Genomic DNA, 12962 nt, shown 5'->3' with positions numbered 1-12962 from the left:
AGAATTAAAATCGCTTAAAATTGTACATAAATATTCCAACAATAATAAATGAATGGAACGTGTAGTAAAGAATATTTGTTAAAGCAATACGTCAACGGTTAAGTAAATGAATAGAGATATGTAGAAAACATGCTTTTCACGATACGATTTTTCATTAATAAATTCATCTTTTGATAACAGATAAGTGTACCTTTGCCATGAAATACTTAAGAAATCTGGAAAATAGAAGTGACTTACTCATTTTCAATTTTGCTTGTTCTTTTAATACCGTCAAACGATTTTTAAAAAAATTATTTTAAACAACAGCGGAAAATGTTTCATTTTTTAAAACTTAAAAACAATCCACAAACATACCAATACTAAGCATTACATTAAAATAATATTTTCAAAGTATAATAATTTCAAAGATGCTAAAATTACTGTATCGATAAATTTTAACTGCTAGGTGACAAGTAATTCAATGAAAATTTAATGAGTTACTGTTTTACATTTGCAGCAATTAAGCCTCTAAAATGCTTTTAATAAGAAGGTTTTAAGAGGAAAGTATCACTACAAATATTTTCTTCCATACCTTACAGGAAACATGCAATGTAGCTTCATTAGTCTGAAATCTATATCCAATATGTGAGAAATTAGGTCTTTTTACATGACAAGTTTTGATATTTACCAAAGCTTTGGATTCACAAGTTTGGTTCAAATTTTCTGACACTAATCGCATCACAACATTTCTCATAGTGAAAGAAATCTGAAAATACAAAAGAAAAAAATTAGTTTCAGCAATGTTTAATATAAAAAACATATTTTCAACACAGTGTCGGAGTAAATTATTCCTCCATTTAATCAATATATTCTTTCAGAAAATACACTTAACAGAAAATAGCTGTGGAGTCATTAGGTTAATTGGAAGCAGAAAAGATAAAAAATATGCTACCGCCTTCGCCGGGAATCGAACCACGGACCTCTGGAATACCGGCCCAGAGTGCTACCGTTCCACCACGAAGGCATGCTAGGGAAGTGGGAGAAATACCTTATATACTCCCTTTTTTAAAGGGCGACTAGGGTTTTAGGGGACCTAGTCGCCAAATCCTGGGTGCGGAGAATTATCATCCACAACCCTTTTAAGTCGGGCGCTACTTGTACAGTCATTAGGTTAACTGGAAGCAGAAAAGACGAAAAATAGCAAACCGCCTTCGCCGGGAATCGAACCATGGACCTCTGGAATACCGGCCCAGCGTGCTACCGTTACACCACAAAGGCACGCTAAGGAAGTGGGAGAAATACCTTAGCAAGTGAACATTTTCATAGAAATTTTTAAAAAAAGTGGTGTTCACGCTAATATTTAATATATGATGAACCTTCTAAGTAGTTGTGTTTTGCAGCTGAAACCTGTGGATGTCTGATTTTCTAGGGCTGCGACCTATTGCCACTGGCAAACAAGACGAGACGGTCAGCATAAAGAAGAACCAGACATGTTTAGAATCAAAATTCCCATGTTTAGAAAGAAGAACTCAATTTTCAAGTCTGTGATAACAGGTTTTGTTCAAAATTAACGGCTCGCAGTTTTTAACAGATAATTTTTCTCATACGATTACATGTAATAATCAAGTAACTGATAATAAGAACAGCATATTTAATGAAAATTACTTAGTTTAACATATATTCAACATAACGAAAGGCAACCATCAACCTCGGACCCATCCCATAAAGATGCTTTATATAGTCTGCAAAACATTTTTTAATGTATCCATTGAACAAATGGAACAGGTTTGCTTTGCAGATGTCATATACACAATATTGGCCATAAATTATTATACAAGATAACCGAACAAATAATTTATTTAGTATTTACTTCCGGAAACTGAACAGGTTGATTGCAGAGATTTTATTTCCATGCGTAAAACGAATATATATGCCCATTTTTCTCAGAAAGTACTCAACGGAGGCATTCCCTCTTAAATGCTATATTCGGTTAAGGTAAAACTACTGCGCCTTTTGCCATCCAAACGCCTACTAGTGGTCAAGTGGTAAAACCGCTGAATATCGCAATAGTTCGACGCGGTTTAAATATCTAAAAATTAAAATATAAAACAGCAGTAGTTCGGCCCGGTTCGAATCCCGGTGAAACTGGCTGCAGAGGAGTTTTCGTGCTTTTCCTTATGAATAACATGAATCCGAGCTAGTTTCCATTAAAACAACCTCCACCGTGGCTTCCCTTCCCGTACGCAGATAGCTTTCAAGTTCTTTGCGATAACCAAACATCAAGAGTCGTTGTCTTGCTATAACACCATTACGTAACTATACACCACATGAATTAACGCAAAAAACAATAATTATAACTATGTAATCAATTAATCTATGAAATGCACATAGGCAGTTTACTGTGTTATACAAATGATAGAAAGTAATTTCTTGCTGATAACAGAAAATCATAATTGAGTCAGCATAAGCTACAACCAAGCATACAGTTTCATCCGGAAAATGAGTATCTCTTCACTAAAAAATCTATATCCCGATGAGAAAAGTTAACAATCCGAAATTCAACAATTAAAACGTGCTAGAAAAACACGGGCTTTCAATACTGTATTTCAGTTGACGAACTAATTTATCCGCTCATCATCATAACTAGAGTTGGTTGGAAAGCACACTTACCAAATTGAACAATCTTGTAGAGACATTAATTTTTTTGGAAGCAGGAGATGTGAAAAATGAGCAATGCCCTCGCCGGGACTCGAACCACGGACCTTTCGAATACGCGTCGAGAGTGTTGACTGCTACACTACGAAGGCATGCTAAGGCGGGAGAAATACCTCATAATCTTAGGTGATAGGCAGCACTCTGAATAAATAATTTCTTTTTCATTACGTCAAAAAGTAATAAAAACAAACTATTTTTTCACATATAAGTAATATTAAGCAACCACAAAAAAGTGTAAAAAATTATAAACATTCATTTTATGCAACCGCTCACAGTAGTAATGAACATATCCTTGAAGATAAGAGTTCGATTTCTTGTCTTGACACAGTAACGTTTTCCAACAACCCTTCGTATAAAATTTTCTGAATACTCTGAACTGTCGCCCGAAATCAAAATATTTAACAAAAATTCCTGCATTCCACTGGACGACTGTGGGTCACCTTTCCGCCCAGTCACTCTGATACTAGTGGGGAATGAATGCAATAAAGATGTTTTTCTCCCCTTCTCTTGCTGTGGTCAAGTGTATCAGGTCAGTAGCTTTTCAAGTACTCTGCGCTGCACTGCATCTCTCTAGTGTGAAGGTTAAATGATAATATCAATTCCTTAGTTCTTAAATCTTTAAAACGTTAATTCAAAACGTTTTCAAGCTGTAGTCAAGCGTTGAGTGTTTAAAATATAGAAGAATACATTTTCTATATATGTTTCTTGATTTTTGTATATTAAAATATTTCACTTCCTGACCAATTTTTCAATGCTTCAATTACAGCTGAACCCTCGCATTATTGCTCATATTCACTCATATTGTTCATATTATTGGCATTTGAAATAAATATTATCACTGACGTTTGGAAATTCTTATTTAATGAATATTCTGCACTATAAAATGCAATTTACTCAAAATACTCTGAACTTCGATTTTATTTATTATTTATTAATAGAAAGAATATTTTACATTTCACAACCAAAGCGGAGCAAATAAAGTCTTAAAGAAGCATTAATAGGGCAAAAGTTTAGTACAGGTAATGAAATACAACAGGCGGCGCCTCAGTGGCTATGTTATGAGAGTTTTCTATCCCAAAGCCTTCCAGGAGTAAAAGTGTTGCTGAAACGCTGACATACCTGCATTGAAAGTGATGAGTTATGCTAAAAATGACTAAGTAATTTCAATACTGGTTGTGCACATTCTAATTGTAAGAGGAAACACTTCGTGATTCTTTCTCGTTTAAGTATTAAAACATTATTTTGCAAATCAAAATCATTCTTTGTTTCTTCACAGCAATAATTCATTCCAAGAACAGTGGATGCTTAATTTTCCTTCGAGAATAAAAGATACCCAGAATAACTACTAGTCTTGAAAATATTTTCCTCATCCATAAGGGTGACGTGACATGTTCTTGTGCTATTGATTATTCTTCCCTATTTTTCATCATTTTCGTTTTTGTGCTTATTTCTTTCATTACAGTGTGGTTTTGTTCCTTTTCCAAACAGTCAAAACACATAACATTATTGTACCAAGGCAAATAATTCAAGAGTACTTAATTTTTACTAAATAATCCAATAATATAAATATAACAATTTCCGCTCTAATTCTTAAGTTACACATTTTGCAGCTTCATTCAGAGTATGATAAAGCGAATTTTGATTTTAACAATACATAATTACCACGAACAAATTCTAATCATAAACCTCCCTAAGTTAATGTTATTTTCTTATGGGGATCTAAAGGATCCATTAAAATCATGAATTTGGTTTTTCAAACTCAAAACTGCCCTTGTTAAGATAAGAACACACATAATGTATACGTGGCGAAGAGTGCATATATATATACATACGCACGTCAGACAATCACAAAGGGATGTATACGTGGCGAAGAACGCATATATATATATATATATATATATATATATATATATATATATATATATACGCACGTCAGACAATCACAAGGGGATAGTAAAACAGCTTTTAAGTTTACACCGTGAAAATAACATTCTATCTCAGTTTTATAATAAAATGCTTAGCAGATTTATAAAAAACATGAATATCGTATACCGTATTTAGGTAGAGATGATAAAGAATTCAGAAGTATGCTTAGATTCCGTAATTTTGCTTTCATTATCACACCCTGATCTTCATAAAGACGCAAGCAGATCGTTAAGTTTCCACTTCTGAAAGAAACAGAGAAAATCTTAACAGCTGTTTTTTTATATGACCTCCTTTTACCTTAATAAACTTTTAAAAGTGTTTAATGAGTAATGCTCCTGAAAAAGCGGTCTGAAGGTTTGTTCTCAAAATATTCCATAACTGCTGTTTTCATGCCATTAACATTAAATCATAAAATCTTTTTCCACAAAGGCCAGATTTAAATTTGCAGAACAGCTAATAATCGCTTATAGCTAAATCTGGGCTGTAAGGAGGATCTTTAAACTCGCATTAAATTTGATTTTTGAATTAAGCTGACACGTTGCTGCTTTTGATTTGCTACCAGAAGACGGAATGTCACTTAACGACTCTTTAACAAAAGATCTAAATTTAATTGAATTAATACCTAGATTGCTTCTTGAATTTAGGCAAGGAAAACTGGGGATTATCTCAGATATTAAGAGAGTTTTTCTTTAAATATATGTTCAAAGAAACGATCGTGATTTCCTAAGATTCCTGTGGTGGACAAACTCGAAACAAAAGGAGATTTCGCCATTGCAGAGTAATCTTCGGACTAAAATGCAGTCCGTTTCTTTTAGGAGTAGTGATCAACTCTCATTTAGAGACCAATGTGAATCTTCTTTGAAGGAAGTGGCTACAAAATTGAAAAAAATCCTTCTATGTTGACAACTGTGTCACTTCAGTGAATTCGAATGAAGAAGTAGAATATTTTATTGCAAAATCAACTCAGGTAATGGCAAGTGCTAACTTTGACTTAAGAGGGTGGGAATAAACAGAACTCAGTATTGAAAAATCTACAAATGGGCGAGCCATTAAAAGTATGAATATCCATCTTGCAGACACTTCATTGGTGTGAAGATGTTCAGTTAGAAAACGTTTAATGATTGGAATGCTCCTGAAAAATAACGATGTATGAATAACTCAGTTGCTCCAGTCTTGATACAATCTCCTTAGCTGATCCCTTAGAGTAGTTCCAGCTGGACACGAGCAATATTTTTCTGATGTTAATGCCTCCAATGGCTGATATTTACGAGAATCATCATCTACAGATTGTTTGAACTTTATACAGTGATCCCTCGTTTTTCGCGGTTAATGGGAACCAGAACCTTCCGCGAAAGCTGAAAAACCGCGAAGTAGGATTTGCCCCCAGGAATTTTCGCGTATGCGGGTACAAGAATGTTTTAAATATGTAAACAGTATTTATACTTTACACATATATTAGAGACAAAAATTATAACAGTATACATATTTACGTAAACGTGTCAGTGCTAATTAATAATGTTAATTAAAAAAACCTTATACATTAAAAACATTAATCAACATTGCTTTCTGAGAGAGGCGAAGAGTCTTGTGTTGGTGGCGGAGAAGAGGCTCTCACTTGACTCGTAGACTCTTTAGGCTCACTCGGAGACTCTTCTGCTGGGGGCGCTGACGGCAGAGCCGGGGGCTTTACCTTGGAGAGAAACATGGTGATGGATAGTTGTTGTCTTTGTTTTTTCTTTTCTTTCAAAATTCCCCTGTACAAGGACATAACCCCGTCAACGCGATTGCTGAACTCGACAGCTTGAACCATATTGTCGTCAATGTCGTGTGCAAATTGTTGCATCGCTCTTGCTATGTTGCACAATTGTCGCAAATTCTCCGGGGTAAGGCTACGCTTTTCAGTTTCTTCTTCGTCTTCTTTCTCACTTGCAGACTTTGTCATCTCAAGGAAGTCTTCATCGGTCTTTGGGTCCGAGTGGCAATCGATAAGGGTGCTGATGTCTTCTTTTGTCATGTCGACAAATCCTTCATTCCTTATGATGTGAGCCAGCCTCACTGCCTTCTCCACCGCTGAGTGATGAACGTCTTCAGGAGTGAAGCCTGGATAGTCCTTGACTGGCGAGATACTACAAGAGAATACGTGAGGCTGCGATGATGCGCAGAGAATCAACTCACAGGGATAAATCCACTCGTACTCTCATTAGTCAATGTCGCACCGGAAACCAATCACGCGCCTTCATGAGAGCTCGTGATATGTACTCTGAGTCAACTCATCTCTTTGTTTGGTTTCTTTTTTCTTTTTTTAAATGAATATTTTGGGAAAACCCGCGAAGCACTGAAGCCGCAAAACATGAAGCGCGAAGTGGCGAGCGAACACTGTATATTCATTTAGAGTTGCCAATATGTATCATCGAGAGGAATTTATTGACATTTTATACTTGATACCGAAAATTTTAAATCTACAACGTATTTTTGAGTAATCTGCAAATATTTTGAAATTAATACGCTATTTTACACTGGTTGAGTGAAAAATATACAACAAATATTTACCGATTCGTTTCTTTTTAATCAATGCGTGCACATACATAAGAATACATGCACAGTAAATACGTTTAGTTTCTCAGAGAAAAACACATCGTCATCAGTACGATAAAACCACGAAATTAAGTTCTCATTTATACGAATTTTCCATGTTATTCTTTGATGAGATACAGAAAACGATGACAATTCTATGAGATTAATAGAAGAGTAATACTTTATATGAAGTAGGAACTGAACTTTTATTAATTAAGCACAAGCCAAACCTTTACCACATTTTCCTCGGAGCATTCATTTTTGAAGATTCACGGTTTTGGCATACTAAAGGTATCTATAAAAAATATATTACGCTTAATAAAAGGGCAACAGTTTGTGTTTGATACTAACGTCAAGCACTCTTATTTTACCTCTCTTGAGCATTACTGCTAAATTTAACTTGCTGCAAGAAAACTAAATATTTTGAAATGCATATTTTAAAGTGTTTAACACGTAAAGCTACTGCCATTTTTTCATGAAGCTTCACCATTGTGTTCCACAATGCTTATGTACATAAACGATGTAATTTCTTGGAATTCATTTTATGCCAAGACATCTGAACAGCCAAAACACATGACAGCGTGCCATACACGACAAGCCCAGGTGAAATTACATCAAACAGTTACTACGGATTATAGAAATAAGAAGAGATTTCGAGTCGAGTTTCTGGTCTCGGAAGACTACCAACGAAGAATTATTATTCTTTCAAACGTAACGATGAAGCGTAGAAACATCAGAAAATGAAACATCTCGAGCCTCGCAAAATAGTCTCCAAAAATGCACCCGAAGAAAATTAAAACTGTCAAGCTGGCAGGAAACACTGAGAAAAAATAAAGGTAGTATAACGACAGAAAGCATTAAAAATCCACAGGGAAAAATTACTTCAAGAAAAACGTAGCAAACAGAATAATATAAAACACACTGGTAAAAGAACACAATGCAATGGAGCAGTTGCAAGACGAACGTATTACATCAGGTGAGGAATCTCCTGATTTACATCTCCTATATTATTATTTATATTATAATATAAATATATATTATTATAGAATTATCCATCCCGTATATTATTACAGAATTATCCATGTAGTACGTTATTATAGAATTATTATTACAGAATTATCCATCTAGTATGTTATTATAGAAGTGTTATTACAGAATTATCCATCTAGTATGTTGTTATAGAATTATCTCAAAGTTTTATAGTGTAAGAACATTTTCCAGAATGAATGAAGAAATAATTTCTTCGTTAGAGTATTTAAAAAATTGAAATAGTAAGATTTCAATTTAACCGGATACGTTTTCCCCCGGTTGCTCTGTTACGCAGAACTTAATGATAAGCAAAATGAACGTATTCTTTACTTCTCTTAGAATGAAATTTTTAATAACAAGATTAAGTTAAAACTAAACAGCAGTTGTTAAACTAAACTACAGACATCATCTCTGTTTATGCTAATGGACCATTCATTGCTCAAGAAATTTAAAAAAAAAATTGGCGTATCTGGAAACACAGAATGGGTTGATGTTGCAGACCCTATTTTCCCTATCTCAATGAGAACAGAAGGAATAAATGACGATTTGGACGTAAGATACTACAGAAATGACAAGCAAGATGGGTGGTTAATACTGTAGATAAATATGTTTCGAAAAATGGCCATGTCTGACACACAAACCGCAAAAACCAACTTGGGCCGGTGGTCGGATTAGAAGTCGGACGTACGATGACGTTTCAAGGACAGACAGGTAAAAGTTCTTCCACTTTTCAATTTCCATTCCTCCCCTTCACGACGCCCGATAATGTTTTTTCCTCCTCGCCGTCATCCTATAGATTGATGTTTTGACGGCGAGTCAAGCAAAGCGTAGATGGCAGTGTGCCAAGACATACGACGCGTACACTGTGGAGCCCTATGCAACAGCCCTTTTCGGCTATTATTACGTAGGTGCTCTTTTTATCTACGCATCGCCATTCCATCCGCGTGCGATTTCGTTGCTTGCATTTTTATGAAGCTATCAATACTTTTTTAATCAGTTGTAGACATGGAGATTAATATAAAATTGGTCAAAATTCAGCCTAGAATGTGACACAGGTTCCTAATATTTATGCACAGAGAATGCTGGTGATTTTTGTTTAAACGGACGAGCTTTTTTTTGCGTCAGTCAATAAAATATTCATTTTAAAAGTGTGCGTGCACATTTCTGCAAAAGTACTTTTCACCCGTTCGCGACGAGCACCTCTGTTATCGAAGCGTTCTCTTGGGACGGCGCGTAAACCGGATGCGTCGTCCTGTGGGGACGGGCAATTTACGCTGCCAAGCATAACATTAGAAAAAAAAAAAAAATTCGTATAAATGAAATTTGACATCCAATTTTTGGTACATTATGAGAACAACATTCAGGTAGTCGTCAGAATTAATTTTAAGCCTTTATTATTATATTTTCCTTAAAAATTTTATAAAATACTCATTCTAGAATAATATAATTTTCCCCTTATCCCGCAAATTAATATATATGGAAAAATATCCAAACAATCACAGAATTTATTTAACACAATACACAATTAAAATTAAATATATTAAAACTGTCTTTCATAAAAATTCAACCAGCAAACAACGAAAAGTAAGCAATGTTTCAAAATGAGACAAGTGTATGATATTCTTTGAAACATGGATGTACGCTGAGACAAGTGTATGATATTCTTTGAAACATTGATGTACGCTAAGTCCAACGTTGCATTAGTTACAGGAATATAATATCATCTGCTGCTATTTTACTCAGCAAATTTGACTCATTTAGCATTTGTCTATGTTCTACGCTCAGAAAGTGCTTTCGTTTTACCTTTAAAAAAAAGCGACATATTTGTCTCAATCCCGGAAAACTCAAAGAGTAATAAAAAAGTCTCTAATGATAGAACATATACTCCACTATAACCAATAAAAATAAGAAAAATTAATAAATTAAAAGTATTCCAGAGCATCGAGAACATGTTCATTTGTTTATATAAAATGACGCAGTAAGAGCCATTACATTACTCAACACTAACGAATTAGCGATTGTGTATATTCTACGTTTAGATACTGCTTTCCTTTGCTATTAAAATAGATACGTTTCGCTGACGATTAAGAATATTCATCTCTAAGCACGAAAAATCTAAGAGTAATAAAAAAAAGGGAATGATAGAACGTCTAACCCACTATATCGCAAAAATAAAAATATAAAGTACCTCAATGCAGCGAGAGCACGTGCATTTGTTTATATCAAATGACGCAGTTAGTGACACATTACATTGCTCAACACCCACGAATCTCACTCTCATTCCGAAACAAAATACCAAAAATAAAAATCATTGCATAGGAATGAAGGTAAACATACTTAACTTTCGATATATTTCTCCATAACAGGCATACAGCTACATCTAGCAGCAACAAAAAGTATTAAACATTCTATGTAAAAAATCTGGTACGCGAGGCCGGTAGAGTGATTCAAATATGACACACTCGGCCGTGAGGTAATGTTCGCTGCTGATGCATAAATGTCACGCCCGTACTGAACGGGTTAAGGATCATTGATGAAAAATTAAGGACCTATAAGCAAATGTGAACTGAATAAATTCAATTAAATCCTGAACTTCACTTTTAATACCATCCTTAAAAATAAAATAGATTAGTAAGTAGGATATCTGTAAATATTTTACACTTTAAATAAATGGACATATTTAAAAGAAGAGAAATTTTATTGACATTTTACTACGAGTTAGCTTTATGTTGAATTTTTTTTAATGTCTCATTTCATTTTGTCACATACTTGCTCAGTCTAGATGTTTATTATAAATAGTAAGTAGATTTTATGACAAAGGTTTTTTAGAGGCATGGAGAAGTAAAACCATAATCAGCATGAGTCATAACAAAAGACTTGCTGTTGTCACCGTTCCTGCTTGGCTAGAGAGAAACCTGCTCATCAGAAGAAACCTGAAAGACCTGGTGTAGGCACAGTTGAAGAGATTTTAAAGTTAGCTGGGCTCTGTCTGGCGCAGTTACTGTCGTAGCTTAAGTGTAAGAGTCCCAAGGGTTGCAACTCAGTTAATATATTTTCAGGTTCTAATAAAAGCACCAGAGGTGATAAGTTGTTTTGTATTATTTTAAGTCTCACTACATGCGAAGAATAAGTTTTAGATGAGTTTTTACATTTTGGTGTTTTATCTTGTGATTGCGGTAAGGCTTAATGAAACGCAATAACTCGCTTTAATATGCAGAGATAATTTTTAAGGGTAAGCAGTTAGTTATAAGTAATTAAATTAGGTTCGCTTTAATATGCAGAGATAATTTTTAAGGGTAAGCAGTTAGTTATAAGTAATTAAATTAGGTATTAGATAACCATGGTCATTATGGATTTGCATGGCTATTATTAAATTTTATTTTTTAACATTTGTTACAATCTAATAAGAATTCACAGTTTAAAATACATGTAATTTATGACATTGATTCTTAAACGATATTAGAATAATTGCACATTAAAAGGTACAAAACATTTATGTTTTGTAACAACAATACTCGAACAAAATATCTACGCGTCTTTTTAATTTGAAGCCTTTATCAGGCATTTTGGCTAATTTATATCAATTTCATTCCCTTTAAGCATCTTTTCTAACAATTAGAAATTTGTCTCGATACGCAAAACAATGTTCTCACTAGTTTCTCCGTGCTTTATCTCCTAACTTATCAATCTCTCCACAATGTACCTATGAGGGTTTACTTGATCTTGTAAAAGTTATAGTCCAAAACCCTCCGACAGATGTGAAACAAATTATCGCTATGTTTGAAAGTAACTACACAGTCAGACAAAGGCTTAAAGAAGCCTCTTATTTAAAAAGAACTTAGAACATAAAGGCATGTTTTTATGCTAACAAAATTAATTACAGCTCGTAGTGATGTAATGAAACAAGAACAGTCAAATTTAAACTAAAAATATGGACGAGTGGTCAAAGACTATACAATTTAATTTAAATTTAAGCTGGCTTAGTAACTCTATCGTCATAACAAATTCAAATGTCAGCAGCGGTAATGCAAAGGCAAGGGAAGATCTAAACATTTTTACAATAATTAAAAAATAGTTATTTAAATTTGCATTTCTAATACCATAAAATTTTTAATGTTTCATTTTTATAAAACAATGCTTTACGTTAATCCAATATAATCAGAAACGGTATTATGAAGAAAATACTACTGTCTGAATATGATAGTAAACACCATAATACATAGTCCTAGTTTCGAGTATGAGAATAAAAATTAGAATAGGAGCTTCCCCCCGTATTTTCTTCAGGCAGCCAAACTTACTATTTAACAAACTATTTTAACAGCCAGTCATCTTAAAAGGTTTTCTATTTATGAATACAGTGGAATATTTCTAACATTCTCATCGACGGTTCTAGACGATTTTGGTATTTTGTGGCGTAGTTGCCATACAGAAAATGACTATCAGTAATACTAAATTATATTTTTAAAGTTTGCTCTGAGAAATACTGGTTATTTTACAGGTATTCATCGTGTGTGATGTTCGCCGTTAGAAATTTCATTGTATTTAATACGTATAATGTTGCCACTTATTAAAAACATATCTACCGTTCAAATACATAAATTGTTATTAAAAAAAGAAGAAATATACAGATGATCGCAATTTGTACATTGCTTAAGAACGGTATTACTGTTATTATAATCATGTCAGTATTTTGATGAGATGCGAGATGAGATATTTAATATACCAGAAAACGACTGTTA

At 33.9% G+C, this 12962-nt stretch overlaps 1 protein-coding gene across 3 annotated transcripts in view; it reads right to left on the bottom strand.

The window, feature by feature from the left end:
- Nucleotides 1-330: 330 nt before the first annotated feature.
- LOC118186497 (uncharacterized) overlaps nt 331-12962 on the bottom strand; it is a 78938-nt gene continuing 66306 nt past the window's right edge. For all 3 annotated transcript variants that reach the window (XR_015041128.1, XR_004757783.2, XM_085816670.1), the window contains one exon: nt 331-745. Coding sequence is in view for 1 of the 3 variants with exons in the window: in XM_085816670.1 (XP_085672796.1) it covers nt 533-745 (213 nt within the window). In the remaining 2 variants the exon portion in view is untranslated. The remainder of the gene's footprint in view (nt 746-12962) is intronic.

Source organism: Stegodyphus dumicola, chromosome 5 (genome assembly GCF_044657685.1).
Source record: "Stegodyphus dumicola isolate Sdum_Otavi_A_Nest chromosome 5, ASM4465768v1".
NCBI lineage: Eukaryota > Metazoa > Arthropoda > Arachnida > Araneae > Eresidae > Stegodyphus > Stegodyphus dumicola.
This window is presented reverse-complemented; position numbering and strand designations above follow the sequence as displayed.